Genomic DNA, 18,950 nt, shown 5'->3' with positions numbered 1-18,950 from the left:
TTTTTTTTTTTTTTTCTGTTTCAGGGAATTACAAAAATCACAAGTTGACCCACAGCGGGGAGAAGCAGTTCAAGTGCAATATCTGCAACAAGGCTTTCCACCAGGTGTACAACCTCACCTTCCACATGCACACTCACAACGACAAGAAGCCTTTCACCTGCCCCACGTGTGGCAAGGGCTTTTGTAGGAACTTTGACCTCAAGAAGCACGTCCGCAAGCTACATGACAGCAGCCTGGGGCTGACCCGCGCTCCTACTGGGGAGCCAGGCAGCGATCCGCCGCCCCAGCTGCAACAGCCGCCGCCTGCGCCTCTGCCGGCACTGCAGCCTACGTTGCCGCCTCCCGGGCCTCTGCCGTCCGGGCTTCACCAAGGCCACCAGTGATGGAGGCCAAAGATCTCCCTAACCCCAACTGGAGGGCCCTTACTGCGGAGGTCCGCAGACTAGAGCGGACCTGTTGGTCCAAGCTCGCCTGCAAAACCTGGGGCAAGTTTGTCCCCCCACTCCCACTCCCCGCACTTTCGGGAGGACCGGATGCCTCTACATCCCTTGGCCTTTCCGCCTCTTGCATGCACCTGCTAAATGGTTTTGTGTATTATATTCTACATAGGCACTAACAATTATGATATATTTGGAGGGGCTTATTTCAATTTCTTTTGAGTTGAAAAGACTTTTCATCTCGGGTGGAGAGATGGTGTTTATGTTGTTTTGTTTTTAAACAAATATCTGCTGTATTTATTGAGATCTGTATTATTCTACCCGGGAATGCTACATCATTTTAATTTTATTATTGTAAATATTTCCATTGTGTCGATTCTGCCATCTCAAAATGCCTGCTGATCGTTTATAATTTTCTCTTTCCCCGAAGCAAGGTGGTGTGTATGTTCTATATACACACAGAGGTGTGTGCAGGCCTGTGAAGGTGCGGCCAGCGTTTGTGAGCACATACATAACACACACATACACATTAGATAAGAGTGGTTCATTAGGAATGAATTTTGGTTTTGATTCTTGCACGTCGAAGTTGATTCATTGACTGTTGGAAATAAAAACTTGGAACCTGCTTATTTAATCAACAAACTTTAAGACTTAGTATTATTTACCTAAAAATCCCTGTCTCCAACTTTCTCATCCGCACTCTTGGTTTTTTGTTTTTTGTTTGTTTGTTTGTTTGTTTTTGGTTTGTTTTAAAAAATTAGCTTTTGATTAATAAGCCTTCTTGTGGTTTGATCGGAACATTTACGATACGCAGTCTGTCCCTATGCTTGTATCTTTGGGCAAGGTTATGAAATATGGTCCAACTCTGAGACAGAAAATGTGTATCTAACAGAAATACCAACTTTGGCATGGATCTTCTGGTAGATTTGTGGTACAAAAGGCAAGAACCTTCTATCTAGAGCCTGTGTTATTTGTATTGCTGCCATTCTGAAGACACATACTGACTTGTGCATAGCTGGCAAACAGTGCCTCGTGTTTTTAGATGTGTACATATGTTTACAGCCGAATATACTTCCATTCAAGGAGGAAACATGGATGAAAACCAAACCGTGGTGGGTGCCAGGTCCTTGAAATGCTCTAAGTGTTAATCAGCAGCTCCGCTGTGCGCTGGAGCTCGGCTGTTTTCTAACTGCAAGTCTCTCCTGTTTTCTTGCCAAAACAGTGAAACAACTGCTAAAGACTTTAATTAAGAGGGGTAATTAGTTCAGATTTATCAAAGCCGGGTTGTTATACTATTAGCTGCTCAGTAGAAGCTGCCAGACAAACTCACAGCCCTGCACAGAAGTCTCGCGGTAGTAGTCCATGTCCTGGGGGTGAGGTGACTGAGGGTGGGAGGGTAGGGTGGCTATAGGAGTTCCCACACAGAGGTCACAGTCCCCACTGCCTTGAGTCCCCGGAATGGATGCACGAGTCTGGGCTCCTACTGGGGTATGTGTCCCAAGAACACCCAGATTCCACACAACCGACTAGGTCTCCTGAGAGGCAAGTACATTCTTCTTAGAGCAGCGTGACCTTGCCAGTTCAGGATCACCCAGAAGTTGCTGGGTAGCACTTAGGCTTCACTTTCCATTTGAGGGTGAGCAGAGGGCTGCTGCAGAGGCCCAGCTTCAACTTTCTAGATAACTGGAATTCCCACTTCAATCAAGGCCGCTAAGGGCACACTTTTCAGGGTACAAAGAATGGGCTAGGAGCTGAAAGGTGACAAAGGAGCCCTTGGGTGTTCTCAGCGAAGGGAGTGTTAGAGTTCCTCTGGGATCCTCAAACACAGACAACCTGCCTGGAAGAGAGATGGGGGCGGGGCGGAGAGGGGAGTGCTGGGGCAAACTGAACTGAGCAGAGCTCCCAGGGTTCCGCAGAAGGGCAACAGGGCTTTAAGCTTTCATCCAAGTTCCCAGGGCTTGCCCCAATGGACACATTCAATGCAAGTGCGAACAAGCAGCACCATGAGATCAAATCCTGGGGTTCACACACTCCCATCTCTTCACACACCCCCACTTTGTTCTCTGTCCACAGACATTCGACCCATGTTAAGTTTGACTTCGGAAAACGTGAGAAATTATAGTTAGATTCCGTGTCAGTTAGATTCCGTGTCTTTATGAATACGGCATCCGATTCTATCTTCTCATTCGGAAACGTTGACCACATTCCCTCATAGTTGCTAGTGCAGCAGAGTATATTGAGACTTGTCTCCTAGGTGACAGGCAACAGCCTTTTCAAAGTAGCCTCCTCCTTGGATCCTGAAAGGATTTGTTCCTTTGAGTATGAAGAATGAGATCAGAGGTCCTTAGAACTTGCCATGTATATATTTTAAGTTCAAGGGCAGAATACAGCCTTTGCTTCTTGAACTTATCCTCAATTAGTATTCAGACTTATTCTCAAAACTTAGAGTAAAATGTCCTTTAGACACACAGGTGAGGCTATTGTTCTGTGATGCAAAACCAAATGAACATTGTTGAGGAAAGTATCTAAGCTGCAGGATACTTCTTGTTAGGCGATATTTATACGTGCGTTTCCATCCCTAACCCACACCAATGTGCTTTGGCATACTCAATAAAGAAGTGTCTCACCAAAGAAATGAATATGTTTGTGATGTTGAAAGAAGAAAGGGGAGAGGAAGGAAGGGGGCTGTGGAGGAGGAGAGGGAGAGAGAGAAAGAGAAAGAGAGAGAGAGAGAGAGAGAGAGAGAGAGAGAGAGAGAGAGAGAGAGAGAGTGAGAGAGAGAGAGAAGCAAATAGAGGCTAGGTTCAATAGAGGATCTATAGCATGGAATGACTTGTCTAAGGTTGCTTGTAAATGCTGCAGTATTTCCAGTGAGGTTTGAAGGGGGAAATGGCTGTCTGTTGTGGAGTGTTAGGGATTACACAGAGACCAAGAGGAAATTCTCTAAAATTAAGTATTCAAGGGAAGCCCTTGTCAGATCAGTGAACTTTGATTTCTGACAGAGCTCTGTGAGGTTACTATAATCAAGAAACATCCCTTTAAGACAGCACTAACTCGAGCATTAAGTTTATTGGGGGGAACTTGGTAAGGTGGGACACTTAACCAATAGTCAATGGAAGACCTCACAATTCTGCTTCTGGTAAATATTGAAAGATGGCTATCTGACCTCTATCCATGTGAACTTAATAAAGATTCTATTCCTACTCATAGAAAACCAGCCCCAAAACACATGTACAGAAAAATCTGGCTTTGTTGAAACTCATCCTCATTAGGCTACATATTAGCTAGCAACTTTTTCTTCATGTTCCCTGATGGTTGAGGCCAGTGTTCAGATTCAATACTAGAAAGAAAGAAAGAAAAAAAAAAAGAATGGCTTCTCTTCATCTTGGTACAGAGGAAGATAGTTTGGACAGGAGCTGGGATGAATTTTTGAATGTTGTGATCCTCTGGGACTAAATTTATTTGCTCAATTTTTGGAAATGAAACCATTACAAAGTGGAATAAACAATATAAGTGGTTAAATCCTACCTATGTAATATAGAACCCAAACAGAGATTTCCAACAACCTCTTCCTAAATGTAATCATTTCTCCAAGTTTCCAAAAGTGTAACTTATGAGCAAGTTTCTCCGCAGAACTGGGACTAAGTTGTCACATTTGGTAGTAAGCAAAAGCACTGCTTAAGCGCCTTATCAAAGCCATTGCTTGTCAGTGAGCTTTGAAGCTTAACTTCTTATAGAACATTTCTTTCCAAATGTGGATAGAGAGCAGGGCATGGCAAAGCACACCCTTAACCCCAGCACTGGGCAGGCAGAGGCAGGTAGATCTCATCTACATGAGTTCTAGTCCAGCCTGGTCTCTATAGAGAGTTCAAGCTGGCCCATGATACAGAGTAAGGGCCCTGTATCATAAAGCAAACAATCAAACAAACAGGAAAAGTGGAAAAAACCTAATCTGCTAGGCAGTGGAGTCTTGACTTCTATTCTAGAATCTCTGCATAATGCTTGATAGATTCCCCCCTTATATTAGTAGGAGTTCTGTAAAGGATCTTTAAAAAGTACTGACAACAATGTAAAGACCTGACTAGCACAAAGCTGGAATGGGCCTGTTTTATGTTTGTAAAAGTGACACAAAACATTCAGTTATAAGACAGAAATGATCTCAAAATCAAAATTGAGATAGGAAAATAAGATTTTCTTTCTCACTCTTATTAGCTCTTCTACTTAGGTAAATTCTGATTGTGTGTGTGTGTGTGTGTGTGTGTGTGTGTGTGTGTGTGTGTGTGTTTGGTTTGCTTGAAAGCATAATTGCTTCCAGTTTTACCCGAGTACATTTTAAAGAGTACATGAACCCAAAATCTGAATCGTCAGGGGCAAGAATATGAAGCTGCTGGTTCTCAAACGAAGTAATTGTTGAACCCATTAAAATATCTTCTGGTTTTTGTTTTTGTTTTTGTTTTTGTTTGTTGTTGTTCCTTGTTTTTGTTTTGTTTTGTTTTTTGCTATGCTATGCTAAAATGAGATTGCTTTTTATGCTGGACAGTTTTATGTCAATTTGACACAAGGTATAGTCATCCAAGAGGAGGGAACCCAATTAAGAAAATGCCTCCATAAGATCCAGCTACAGACACCTCTATAGGGCACTTAACTGGTGATTGATGGGGGAAGACCCAGCTCATTTCGGGTGGTGCCATTCCTGTGCTGGTGTTCTAAATAAGCCATGGGGAACAAGCCAGTAAGCAACACTCTTCCAAGGCCTCTGCATCAGCTCTTGCCTCCAAGTTCCTTCCCTGTTTTAGTTCCTGTCCTGACTTCCTTCAATGATGAACAATAATGTATAAGCCCGATAAACCCTTTCCTCTCCAACTTGCTTTTTGGTCATAGTGTTTCATCACAGCAATAGAAAACCTAACTAAGTCACTTACCCATAAGAAGTTATTTGATTTTATTTAGATTAACTAAAAACTGAAAAATAGACTCAGTAGAAGATATTTTTGCTATTAGTTTCATTGCTTTTAGGAGTTAATGCATATCTCTATTGCACCTCCAGAGCAAAGCAAAAATAAATAACAATATGCTAATAAACACACCAGATAGCTGGGTTTGTGATGAATCCAAAATTGGCAATTTAAGCATGTGTAGGGCATCTCAACTCATTCAATGGGAGAAGAGTCTGATATCTTTATGACGTTGCTGGGGAAAATGCCCTCTATTGCTATGTTTGTCTTCAATTTTTATGGCATGCTTGTTATAACGGAGTCTGAGGAAAAGTCAAAATTCATCACACCACAGCACAGGAACAAAATGATCTCAAATAGCTAGATACAGTTTCTGTTCAAGGCTGGGGTGGAATTCATGTCACATGGAAGCTCATTTCTATTGGTCTCACTGAGGTTAAATTACTAAGTCAAGGTGGAACAAAATTCTTCTGATACAAGTCTCCTGGGTTACTTTCCTGTCAAAGAAACATGTTATTCATGGGCACTAAGTTAGAGGAGCAGGGAGAGTGAGCATCCAGCAGTCCTAATGGACCTAGAAATGTATCTCAAATGGAAGAGGTCATGCCAAACTTGTTTTAAGTCTGTTCTTGATAGGCGGAGTAGATTTTTCTTCCTCTCAGAGAAATTTGAAAGTTCAGACTAACGTGTGGTCCTCTAGTCGTAATAACACATAAGGCAACATCTTTTGATGACTCAGAATAGAAAATGTAGTTGATTAGTCAAATGGGAATCAAACCCAGAGTGTATGTACCTGTCAGCTTGAGCTACCATCAAAACAACAGATAAACAACCTCAGCCACAGCAAATGCGGCAGGGGGACTGCTTGGCCCCTTAATGGGTTGTGCTTGTCATTTATTTACTTTTTCTTTTCAACTTCACACAAACTAGGATCCTCTGGGAAGAGAAAACTACACCTGATAAAATGTTTCCATCAGATTGGCTTACAGGTAAGTAGGTTTTTGTTTGTTTTTGTTTGTTTTGTTGTTTGTTTGGTGGTTTTTTTTTTTGTTTGTTTTGGGGTATTTTTTTCCTATTTATTAATGATCAGTGTGGGAGGGCCCAGCCTACTGTGGGTAGTGCCACCTCTGAGGAAGTGGTATCAGAAAGGTAATACAACATAGGGCTGGGAAGCCGGCTGGGAAGCAGCACTCCTCCATGGCCTCTGCTTCAGTTCCTGTCTCCAGGCCCCTGCCTGGAGTTTCTGGCCCGACTTCCTTCAGTGATGGAGGATGACATGAACTCATTAGACAAGATGAAGCCCTTCTTCTTTAAGCTGCTTACAGTCATGGTGTTTATCACAGCAATACAAAGCAAGCTAGGACAAAGGGTCATCTCTCTCAACCCCACCCATGCTCAGGGAATGCCGCAAAAGAGGGAGCAGAAAGAACATAAAAGCCAGAGGATGGGAAGACATGTAGCGCAAAGTACATCCATACAAGAAGGCTGTCATACTCAGGAACCCAGGACAGCTATAATTCTCTGTTCAAGAACTGCAGATGACTGGGTTCATCACCTTTATGTCATGGGTAGGGGAAATGCCCATGAACTCCCATCCCTCCTTTAGGGTCATTTGACAGTTAGTGTTTGCTGATGGACAGTGCCATTGTCTGCAGGGCTGCAAGTAGCCACTGGGGAGTTGCCTGTGCTTCAGTTAGCTCCTACCCACTCTCATGCAAGCAATCTAATTAAACTCAGCTGGTCACACACATAAACAAGGCATGAAACTAGGAGGAGGATTTGTTGGGAGAGAGAGGAATGGAAGGAAGAAAATTACTAAAATGGTGTACATGTTAAAAACTGTCAGACAATTTTTTTTAAACATACTATGTGTGGCTCGGATAGCTGAAATGTATTGTCTCATCCTTCTGGGGGCTAAAATCTTTGGTAAGTATGTCCTGACACTTTTTTTCTGGAGAGCCCCTTTCTCTTCCTTCTTCATCCCCCCCCTTTCCAGTGTCCCTCATTATCCTGCAGCTGGTCAAGTAGTCCAGGTTGGATAGAAAAAGAACATCAAGGACTTACTTACTTTCCAGTTCTGGGACTTTTAAGTATGCACAGTTTTTGGTGTTGCTGCTGGTGGTGGCAAATGCTGTCTATATTCACACAGAGACACAGTGTAGTCTCTGAGCCCAATATATAGTGAAAGGAAAAAAGCTAGAAATCTATGTGCTGCTACAGAGAGGCCTAGCAACCCCCAGCTTCCAGCAGAGCCAAGGGAGCTGGAGGACTTTTCTTTTTCCCCCCACAGAGCACAAGGGTGTTGTTTGTTAAATCCACAGTTTTTGAGACGAGAAAGGATAAAAGTGACCTTGGAACAGAGAAGTTGAGATTCTTTTCCTTTGCTATTTTGCTCAAGGTATTTTCCCCAGAATGAGAATCAGAATCATGGTGTTAAGAAGAAAGAAACCTCAAAAACAGGGTGAGTGAGCACAAGAGGGACAGAAGAGATGGCAGCAACTCACTCCCAGGAACTGGAGAAAATTAAAAAATAAAAGGAAAATAAAAAAGAAGATTGGAATCCATCAGTCTTCTATGCTAGTCCTTCTTGCTTTTATTTTCTTCTCCTTCCTCCCTTCATCAGTACCTTCATTTTCTTCACTTTCATCCTCATCCCCATCTTCATCAACATCTTCCTCATCATCCTCATCACCTTCTACCTCTCTACCATCTATATCAGGAACCAAACAGCACTGCAAGGGATTTGGCCCAGGATCTTTAATGACCTCTCCTGACATCTGCACCTGCAGCAGAATGGTCTGTAACCAGGTAAAGAAACTCTCTGGCTCTTCATGCTGCGGCTTCCTGCTGGCCTTATTCTGTGTTTGCCTTGAGTGGTTTGACAAATTTTTTCCAGCTTTCCCTTTGATTCCAGTAGGCTTTGAAGGTGGAACACCACTCCCATTCAGACAAAATTCTTTGGAGAGAATTTTATTTTCAAAGTAAGAATTTTCATCAAGGGCTGGAGAGATGGCTCAGCGGGTAAGAGCACCGATTGCTTTTCAGAAGGTCCTGAGTTCAATCCCCAGCAACCATATGGTGGCTCACAACCACCCAGAATGAGATCTGATGCCCTCTTCTGGGGTGTCTGAAGACAGCTACACTGTACTTACATACAATAATAAATCTTAAAAAACAAAAAAGAATTTTCATCAAAATAAAGATCCACCTCCAACAGATAGGCATGGCCTCCAGTTGAGGGATTGGGGCATCCACCCATCTCAAACTTTTTAACCCAGAAGTATTCCTGTCCAAAGGAAGAAAAGGAACAAAAAAATGGAGCAGAGACTGGAGGAAGGCCCATCCAGGGACTTCCCAACCTGGGGATCCATCCTGTCTGTAGACACCAAACCCTACACTGTTGCTGTGGTCAAGAGGCACTTGCTGACAGAAACCTGGTATGGCTGCTCCTTGGGAGGTCTGGCCAGCAACTGACCAATGCAGATGTGGATGCTTGGATCCAACCATCAGACTGAACTCATGGACCCCATGGGGGAGCTGCAGAAAGACTAGAGGAATGGAAGGGTATTGCAACTCCAAAGGAAGAACAATATAAGCTGGCCAAGCCACCCAGTGTTACCAACCAAGGAGTTCAGGGAGGGGTCCATGAATCCAGATACATATGTAGCAGAGGATGGGATTGCCTGACAGCAATGGCAGGGGAGGCCCTTGGTCCTGTGGAGGTTTGATGCTCCAGTGTAGGGGGATGGTGGAATGGTGGGGCTCTAGAGCATGGGTGGACCCTCATGGAGGCAAAGAGATGGGGGGAAGAGGGGAGGTTTGTGGAGGGATAACCAGAAGGTGAGATATCATTTGAGATGTAAACAAATGGAAAGATTAATTTCAAAAAAGGAAAAAATGCTTTAGAAACATTAAACCAATTCATTCTCTAAAAAAGAAAATATCCAGCCAGATAGTGGAGGTGCAAGCCTTTAATCCCAGCACTTGGGAGCAGAGGTAGATGGATCTCTGAGTTTGGGGCCAGCCTGATCTTACAGGGCAAGTTCCAGAACAGACAGTTGGCAACACAGAGAAACCCAGTCTTGAAAAAACAAAACAAACGAAAAATGTCTTCCGTAACCTGGTTTTGTGTCTTCAAATTCCATCACTTCAAGTCTGGTCAAATAGTGGAAGGCCTCTTCTTCCTCCCCAAGCAGGAACACTTGTGGATGGCTGGCAAATGTTCTTAGCCAAAAGTTGATCAATTCTGACCTCTTCTGATAAAAACAAACAAACAAACAAACAAACAAACAAATTGTCAGTGGAGTTTGTTACATTTTTGTTCTACTTTCAAAATTTCCTTACTCATTAAGTCTATTTAATTCTGTACTTCATCTGGATGTTCAATTATTTCTTGCTGTTCATAGTCTCCCTTCAACACACTGGGAGAGCCTGATGTGTCCTCCAGCTTTGAGGCAGGAGTTGGTCTGAGACTCTTTGGCTAAGTCAGGAATGAAGATTGCTGTTTCAGGGCCATGGCAAGAAGGAAGTGGCCAGAAGCCAGAGGTGTATGACTGTGTGCCACATCAAGTGTTGGGCACCCATGCTTAACAGTAGGAAGAAACTCACAAGCACTCGGACTGTTTTGAGATTTCAAAAAGAAAATGCGTTTTACAAGGTTTATTATTATTATTTTTTGTGTGTATGAGTGGCTTTTTGAGCTTGCATGTATGTATACAACATGTGTGCCTAGACCTTAGTGTTCAGAAAAGAGTCTTAAATCCCCTGTAGCTGGAGTTATAGAAGACTGTGAGCCAACACATGGGTACCAGGAATCGAATCTGGGTCCTCTGCAAAAGCAACAACTGTTGTTAACCACTGAGCTCTCTCTCCAGCCAAGGAGTTCTGAGGATTTAGTTCCAGTCCAGTTAAGCCAATACCACAATTCAAGGGCTTTCTTTCTGGTTGGCCCAAGACTTTCTTTTAACTTAAAATGTAATTTCAACTTTCTTTTAACTTAAAACTTAATATTGTAATATTTCCTTTAATCTTTGAGAATGTCATACAATGTATCCTGATCCTATTCACACCCTGCTCCTTTCAGATGCACCTTCCACCTCTCCTTCCTTCCCAACTTTGTGTCCTCCTATTTCATTTTATTTATTTTCAAATTATTTCATACAATGCATTTTGAGGGGACAGAAGCACTGAGTCCATATTAGTGGATGAAACATTCTAAAAGTGTGTTTTATCTATGCAAAGTTTCCAGGAAACATGGATTTATATTTTGTTGTTGTTGTTTGTTTGTTTGTTGTTGTTTTGTTCTGCTTTGTTTGAGTTTTCCAGACAGGGTTTCATGGTATAGCTCTGGCTGTGCTGTCACTCTCTGTATAGACCAGGCTAGCTTCGAACTCACAGAGCCTGCCTGTCCCCAAATGCTGGGATTTAAGGTGTGCACCACTACTACCTGGCTGATTTTATATTTTGGTTTTGGTTTTATTGTTGGTTGGTTTTTCTTTTCTTTTTGCAAACTAAAATTTAGAGACCAGCATAAACAATGCAGCAGCCCAGTTTGTTCAACACATAAATATCATATAGCAGAAATTTTAAATGACTTTACAGTTAGTGAGTGTGTCACAAAAATTTTCCCCAAATAGTTATGATTATCACCTTGGATTCTTAATGGCATTTTTATATTATGTTATAAATATGATTCAAGGATTACTATCATTCTAATCTAAATATCTTTTGAAACATTCACATACATGAAGGTCAAACAAATAGTATAGAAGGATTTGAAGTGGAAGGAGAGATGAATCTTTTTAAAAAAATATTTTATGTTAGTATTGTTTGGAGGTATAACAGTATACCAGAGTATAACAGCTCTATAAGAAACTAATATTGCACTTGAATGGTAATGAGGAATAGTGTAAATGGATATCACTAGAAAAATAATTTTAAATTATTCATTGACAATTCATACCAGTACACACAGTATCTTGATCATATCCACCCCTGACTCCCTCCCCTAAAATCTTGGACATTCCTAACACCAACCACCCCACCTCCTTCATGTCCCATGTTATTTCATTTTACTATTTTACTTTGTAACTGACTGAATCTGACTAATTTTGCCTGCTGTGAAGTTGACTGATCTTGTGCGGTTAGCTTGCTCTTATGCAGACCTTGTGCCGGCAGCCATAACTGCAGTGGGCTCCTGAGTGCAGCGATCACAGCATGGCCAAAAGAGCATCTCACACTTGCCTCCATCCAAGCTCTTATGTGCACTCCACTCCTTCCTCAGTGCTCTCTGAGCCTTAAAGAGGTCACACAGATGCCTCTTTTGGAGTAAAGCCCTGAGCAGTCACATGTTAGAATTCTGAGTGTCAGCAGTAAGTGATGCTCAGGGCCTAAGAAACATCTCAGGCCAAAGAGGAAGGAAGCACTAAGTGATGAGTACAAACAAACATTTATAAAGCAGTTTAGAAATATGTTCATTTAATAAAACAACAGTAGTGATTCCTCTCCAACTCTCAGAGCCTATAACCCCAAGCCATGTACTATCCAAGTTTGTGGTAACAGACATGAGTTCTATTTGGTAAAACAGGCCTCAAAGACAGGCAGAAAGGGGTTGGTTACACCCATAGCCTTCTTGCTGTATTGCATGAATGGGTACACGTTGCTTAGCAGGACAGTTTTGTAGCATTCAGGATTTGTTGCTGGACAGTACCATTGATGGCTTTTCTCCCTCAGTGGCCTGCCTGCACAGCAGCTTCTGGCACTATGAAGGCTAGCCAGCAATGATGAAGTTTTCAGGTCAGCTCCAGTTTGATTTTTTTTACATTGTATAACTGAAGCGGGTTGTATCTTCAAAAATAGGGTGGTACTATCTAGGTATGGTAGGCAGCCAAGAGGAATGCCAACAGTGTATACTGTTGAGAGGAGGTGGTCCTGAGGCCTCCCTGATCAATAATCTGCAGGGGGTATCCTTCACCTGGCACTGACATATTCATTTGATAATCCATGTTTTCTGGAAGATGTACTTTCCGACCATGAAGGGTACTTGTGTTCAAACTCCTTTATTTCTTTTAAATGGGCTTTTGATTTCTCTCAATAACCGTTAGTTGATGAAAAAATGAGAGAGAACCAGTGGGTTTGACATTTGCCTGAGAAGAAAAAAATTAAGAATCAATGACAATAGACAATTTTTATGATAAAGAAACATATATAGGTGGATTCATTTAAGGGTGCATAAAAGAGAAACGGAGATGTGTGGTCATTCTGAGTTTCAACCCTGGACTTTACAGCAGACATCCCAGAAAATCAGAACTGGAGAATTACCTTTTCCATGACTGACTGGCCGGAAGCTAGAGGTGCCAACTTGCTTGCCATGTGCATGTTGGTTAGCTTGCCATGTGCGTGTTGGTTAGCTTTCTATCTCTATAACAAAATACATTAAAGAACTTTTAAGAAGGAAAGGCTAAATTGGGCTTGTAGTTTTAGAAGTTTCAGGTTGTCAGCTGGCTTTGCAGAGGCAGACCATTACAGTGCTAAGTGTGTAGTGAAATAAAGCTGCTCAGTTCACCATGGCCTGTGAAAGGAGAGAGGACAGGGCCTGAGCTCCAAAAATCTTCTCTGAGGACATATCTCTGAATAACTTAAGACCACCCACCCCCAACGTGTGACACAACCTGAAGACCAAATGTTCAAAACAGGGTCCTTGGGTGACATTTAAGATCCAAACCACAATAGTATTACAGAGAAAGCCGAGGCAAGAGCTTAATAGTTGAGGGCTTGCATAGCACAGGGAGACTCTGCTGCCATCCCCTGTACTATAAGAGAGAAGTGGAGGGACGAAGGGAGGGAGGAGATGAGAGATGGAGGAAAGAATAAAGAAAAAGAAAAAGAGAAGAGGAAAAGACACACACACACACACACACAGACAGACAGAGACAGAGAGAAAGAGAGACAAACAAAGACAGAGACAGAGAAGAGAGAGAGGCAAGAGTCAGGTTGGGGTGATTATTTATAAGTATAGAGTACTAAAGGTTTATATCACAGGAATATTTTCAGGTTAGTATGAAATTCAGCAGGTTCTTTGCCTTTTATTACCTGGGTCAGTGGTTCTTGATTACATAGTGAATCCCCCTTTCTCTAGTAGCCATTTGGCAGAGACTAGAGATTTTTAGTTGTTGCACTGAAAGAGTTGAAACTACTATTTACCAGAGATCAAGGATAATGCCAAGATTCCTAAGTGGAAGTAGGACATTGTCTTCAACAGAGACAATTCGGAATTCAGTATCAATGGGTCCCTCATTTAGTGGTTCTGGTTACTGAAATAGGCTCTGGTCCAGTCAGTTTGGCCTCTTGATCTGGTCAACTTATCTCAGTATTAGTTTATGTCCTCATCTGTGATCTGATTGTCTGTTTAGTTCTCTCTTGAGTTGTCTTAACAATTTTTGGCCCTTTTCCTCTGCAGCGTCAACATATTGTCTAACCCACCTAGTAAAATTTTACTCTGTTTTTAACCTCTTATATTTCCCTCCAATATTCTGTTATTTTTATAATTTTTGTTTTTCCTGGTAGAGATTACCGATATGTTTTGTCATTATGTCCCACATTTTCCTTTGAAATTTTTATAATATTTTTCACAGTATATATTAAATTCCTTCCTTACTAAATTGCCATATCTTTGCCCTTGAAATTTGTTTCTGTTGTTTGTTTACTCTCTGAATTGTGTTTCTTTTTTACATGTCTATTAATTTTATATGACATGTTAGATATTATAGATCTAATGTTTCTGGGAGTCTAGATGTTTATGATGATAATTTTGAATAGTTTTTTTTTCAGTGTTGTATAAATGGGTGCTTCCTCTATTTTCCCTAGCTTTGTAGTTACAGCTTAAAACAGTGAACAGATATTTCTGTTACTCATTACTCCATCATTGTGAGGATAAACATTTAGTAATTTTCTTCCAATTTATTTGCTGCAAAACATGGGGAGTGTGTGCAGAAAGTATCTTCTAGATTGTGTTCTTCTGGAAGGGTCCATGGTAAGGCAGGCAGAGGAATGTCTTAGGTTACTTAGCTCCCAAATGCAAAGACTTTTTAACAGGTGACTTAATTCTTCCTCTTTTAGGAATACTTCTTCATTTTGAACCCTTTTCATCTATTTAACTAGTACTCTGTGTCTGTAAGAGCATTCTCTCATAGCATTCTCTCTTAAGTATACTCTAAGTTTACCAGATCATCAGCACACTCCAACCATCAATGGGAGGGAATGAAACCAAATAGTTTTGGGAAAGAAGTCGTTTTCAGATATTTAACGATAATATAACTTTTTAAGCTGTTCTATAGTTTTAGTGTTTTTGTATGTATGTTCTCACTTGACTCTCTACAGACGCTTGTAAACTAGGAAAGTCTAAGTTTAACAGTATTACTTTACAGGTGAGAATTTTTAGGACTTCAGAAGTGAAGATGTTTGCTCAAGCTCACCCAATTAGGAAAGCACAGGACAAAAAGATTAGATCATTGGTTTGATCGTCTAACTTCAAGGTCACTACAAGCTAATACTGGGATCAGCAAATTCCAATAATGATATTAAAAGAATAGTAGATTTTAGACCCTCATCTAGACTCAGTCAGAATATCTCCCTAATCTGAGATAAAATACCACCAAAATTTAATTAAATATGATGTTGTCCCTCTTGATTCTACATAAGTAGAATCAAGGAAGTATAGGGTTTCTGCTGATAATGGCAGATGGTTGAATAGTATGTAATTTTGTTAGTTAGGTAATTTTCACCTTTGAGATAATTTTATATTAATTAGTTAATGTGCTGTCATCTCCTTTCAGGTCTGTGCTCTCACTTTGCACACTGGAAGTTGTCTGAAGCTTTGGAAGATCCCAGGTATAATGTGGGTGTTATGAATACTTAATAATTATAAGTACAAAACTGCTGTTCAAGAGAATCAGGCCTCCAACAAAAAAGTACAGCAAGCTTCAGAGTAAAGGAGGTGTTTGGAAACCTCCTCCTAAGGAATTTATTCTAAGGAGAATGTTTTTAATTATATTCTGTTTGTTCCTTGTCGATAAACTAGAGTTGTCAATAAACTAGTCCCAGTATGGAACTCAATCTTAGGAAAGAGAAGAATGTAAAATTCTTGAGTCAGGGTTGACCTTTAGAGATATGTCCTAAAATCTAGGCTTACATTATTGTCCATCAAAAAAATAAGATATTTTTTTCTAAATTCAGAAGATTTTTCTTGAGAAAATTTCCTACATAACTATACAACATATTAAGCAAAATTATAATTATTTTTGTAAATTTACCTGTTGGTTGTACTAAAAAATGAGCTAATCTGGGAGGTGGCATTTAAGTCATGAAAACTTAATCACGGGATGATTTTAATTATAATCCCTGTCACAGTCAGGATTTTTTAGATATAGCCCTTTGGCTGAGCATATCCCCATCTAGGAAATGTTCTATCAGGAGTCTTTTCTGAGATCTTTGCTTTGTTTTTATTTTATTTTATATTTCAAATGAACTTGTTACATTAGAGCTATTACACATTTGGAGGTAATATTTATTGGTCAAATTTATCTACTTCAACTAATAAAGAAATTGAAGCTAACACTGGAGTTAGACACTTCTATGACACAACTGTGAAATGTATACAAGTGACTTAGATACTAAATGGTAGGAAGCCAGGATCATGGCCATTGAGTTAGAAAAGTGTTTTCTTTTGCAGCTAGAAAAACATCCAGTAGAACCATCCCTGTAGCATATTAGATGACAGGCAATACACGTGCTTATAGACTCAGAGAATAGTAGGTGGTGGCTTTTCTTCCTACTTTGAGATCATATTCTAAGAGTTTACGCAAGATAAAAAGAATTCAGAAATCCTTTGGGTTAATACTAGAGTGGTAAGGACAAATAAGCCCTAAAGACCCAGCTTACAGGCATCAATATTTGTATTATTTATCATTGACTCAAGAGAAAGGCTTGGTGAGACACAGACCAAATCATTTAACCCAGTACAAAGCTTATATCTAGAAAAGAAGTTTGGCTGTGGCTAAATGTACTGTGAGTTTTCAAACATATCAGAAGTCTCCTAAAAAATTTAAAGAATTGTGTTCCCAACTATTCTATGAATCTTCCCATCTAAAATAGACTTTGGGGGCTGGTGAGATGGCTCAACAGTTAAGAGCATTGGCTGCTCTTGCAGAGGTCCCTGGGTTCAATTCCCAGCAACTACTTGGTGGTTCACAACAACCTATAAGGGGATCTGCTGCCCTCTTCTGGCTTGTGAATGTATATGCAGCAGAGTGCTCATACATTAATAAAATAAAAATAAAATAAATAAAATAAAAAATCTCTTTAAAAGTAGCCTTTGACTACTTGGGGCTTTGAAATAAACTTGGAATCTTCAAATCAGCATGAGCAAAAAGCCGGCTATGAAAGCTGTATTCTCCCAAAGAAGGAAGGATTATGTTATCATGTCTGTGTCAGATGTGTCAGAAGACCAGGCGTAAATGTCTGGGGGAAGCAAAGAACAAAGCTCTTTCCATGTTTACCTTTTGAGATTTCTTTCTGTCCTCCTTCTTGATTCTTTAGATTCAAACTACCTTGAATTTTTGGATCCAAAAGGACTTGAAACCTATTTTTCCTCCAAATTCTCTAGTTTGTGGTAGAATATTTGTGCATCAAATTTGTTCATAATTGCTTAAAGAAAAAGTGTTTCTTCTGTCTTAGGAAGCTTTTAAGATGATTCGAGCATATTCAAGGGCCTAGGGATCATTTCTTCATATCGACATTTCCTAGCACTTAGATCAGTCATCGGAAACAGTGAGGTAGGTGCTGACTTGACCAGTGCCCTCAACATAGTAAAAGAAAAACAAGCTTGTTGCCAATGAAGAAATGGCGTTTCTTTCCTCTAACCCATCTCGACAAATTATTCCCCAGGACTTGGAGAACAGTTTCTATCTTTGTCTTAGTGTTTGTATTACTTCTTTACAAACAGGTTTAAAAATCAGACCATCGATTCTCTGCAAAAGCTAATTATTATTTGTCGCCTATGTTTTCACAAATGCAAGTAATTGCAATTTTTAAAAGATTTATTCATTTATTTTATTGATATGAGTACACTGTAGCTGTTTTCAGACACACCAGAAGGCATCAGATCCCATTACAGATGGTTGTGAGCCACCATGTGGTTGCTGGGAATTGAACTCAGGACCTCTGGAAGAGCAGTCAGTGCTCTTAACCACTGAGCCATCTCTCCAGCCCCGTAAATGCAAATATTAAAGGAAAAGTTTTAAGTAACTCACCAAAGCTTTTTGTTCCATGTTTCATGTTATTCATAAATATATTATTATAATTGCTAATAAGCATTAAATACCTTAGCCGATACCTAAAACTTACTTTCAAAATATGTGGGCAATGTTGATTGCCAATCCTAAATTATTTTCTATTTTTCTATGCTATAAAAGGCTTGATATGGACAAGGTATTTATGTTTTATTTATAGTTCAGTTGTATTTTGCTTAATTTATGTTATTGTGTTTCATTTTTCTTGCCAGAGGGTTTTAGAGTGAGAGCAGTGGTGTGTGTGTGTGTGTGTGTGTGTGTGTGTGTGTGTATGTGTGTGTTGATAAATGTTTAGCAACTGACTCTCAAAAAACTAAACCCAAGAAGCCCTGATAGGTAGTATTTAGTAATACCCTGGTGTAAATAATCCCACTGTGCCTAATTCAAACTACCACTGTGACACCAAGTAGGTCACAGAATTCATGGAAATTTAGTAATTGGCTTTTGCTAGCCAGTTTGAGGGTGGACATCTGTTGGAGTCTTTGCCACTGCACACTGAGGTCAGTCTTGTTGGAGAAAAGTGTCATTACTCATCAAAGGAACCAAAGTTTCTTATGACCCCTCCAACATTTTATTACAAGATATTCAATATTTTGAAGGTATTTCATGGTAAATACATATGCTCATCACCTACATTCAACTATTATTATTTTCTTTATAGTAGAGCACATGTCAATCATTCAGCCAATAATCCATCTTATTTCATAATACATAGCAAAGTGAATTTCAGACATCAGTATTCTTCCTATTAGACACCACATCACGTGCATCATTAGCTAGGATTCACTGTATAGTTAAGGCCTTCTGAAGTAGAATTGATAAATTAAACTTAAAAACTTAAGAGGCACATGCTCAAATTCCCACTGTCTTTGTTTGCCTCTGATTGCTGTGATGAACGACGTGACCACAATCAAGCTGAAGATGGAGAGGTTTCATTTCACCTTACAGCTCCAAGGCCACAATCCAACACTGAAGAAAGTCAGACCAGGAACTCAAGGCAGAAACCTGGGGGCAGGAACTGAAGCAGAGTTCATGGTGAACACTGCTTATGGGCTTGCTCCCTTTGACTGGCTTAGCCTGCTTTCTTATACAACAACCTAGGGATGGCACTGTTGGAGTAAGCCCTAAATGTAGAATTGTTTGTAATCCCAGTTCTCAAAAGACTGAGATGGGAGGGTTTCAGGCTCAACACACAAACACGCACACACACA

General features: G+C 40.4%; 1 protein-coding gene and 1 pseudogene across 2 annotated transcripts in view; one reads left to right on the top strand and one right to left on the bottom strand.

Annotated features, from left to right (window-relative positions):
- Nucleotides 1-1,072, top strand: part of Fezf1 (FEZ family zinc finger 1) — an 11,493-nt gene extending 10,421 nt beyond the window's left edge. For both annotated transcript variants that reach the window (XM_031381267.1, XM_031381269.1), the window contains one exon: nt 25-1,072. In XM_031381267.1, coding sequence (XP_031237127.1) covers nt 25-383 — 359 coding nt within the window. In that variant the 3' untranslated portion in view covers nt 384-1,072. The remainder of the gene's footprint in view (nt 1-24) is intronic.
- A 6,897-nt stretch (nt 1,073-7,969) lies between these two features.
- On the bottom strand, nt 7,970-9,908 carry LOC116098019 (annotated as a pseudogene).
- Between the last annotated feature and the right edge of the window lie 9,042 nt (nt 9,909-18,950).

The sequence above is a fragment of the Mastomys coucha genome, unplaced genomic scaffold (assembly GCF_008632895.1).
Source record: "Mastomys coucha isolate ucsf_1 unplaced genomic scaffold, UCSF_Mcou_1 pScaffold20, whole genome shotgun sequence".
Taxonomy (NCBI): Eukaryota; Metazoa; Chordata; class Mammalia; order Rodentia; family Muridae; genus Mastomys; species Mastomys coucha.
The sequence above is the reverse complement of the archived record's forward strand: the minus strand, read 5'-3'. Positions and strand labels throughout refer to the sequence as shown.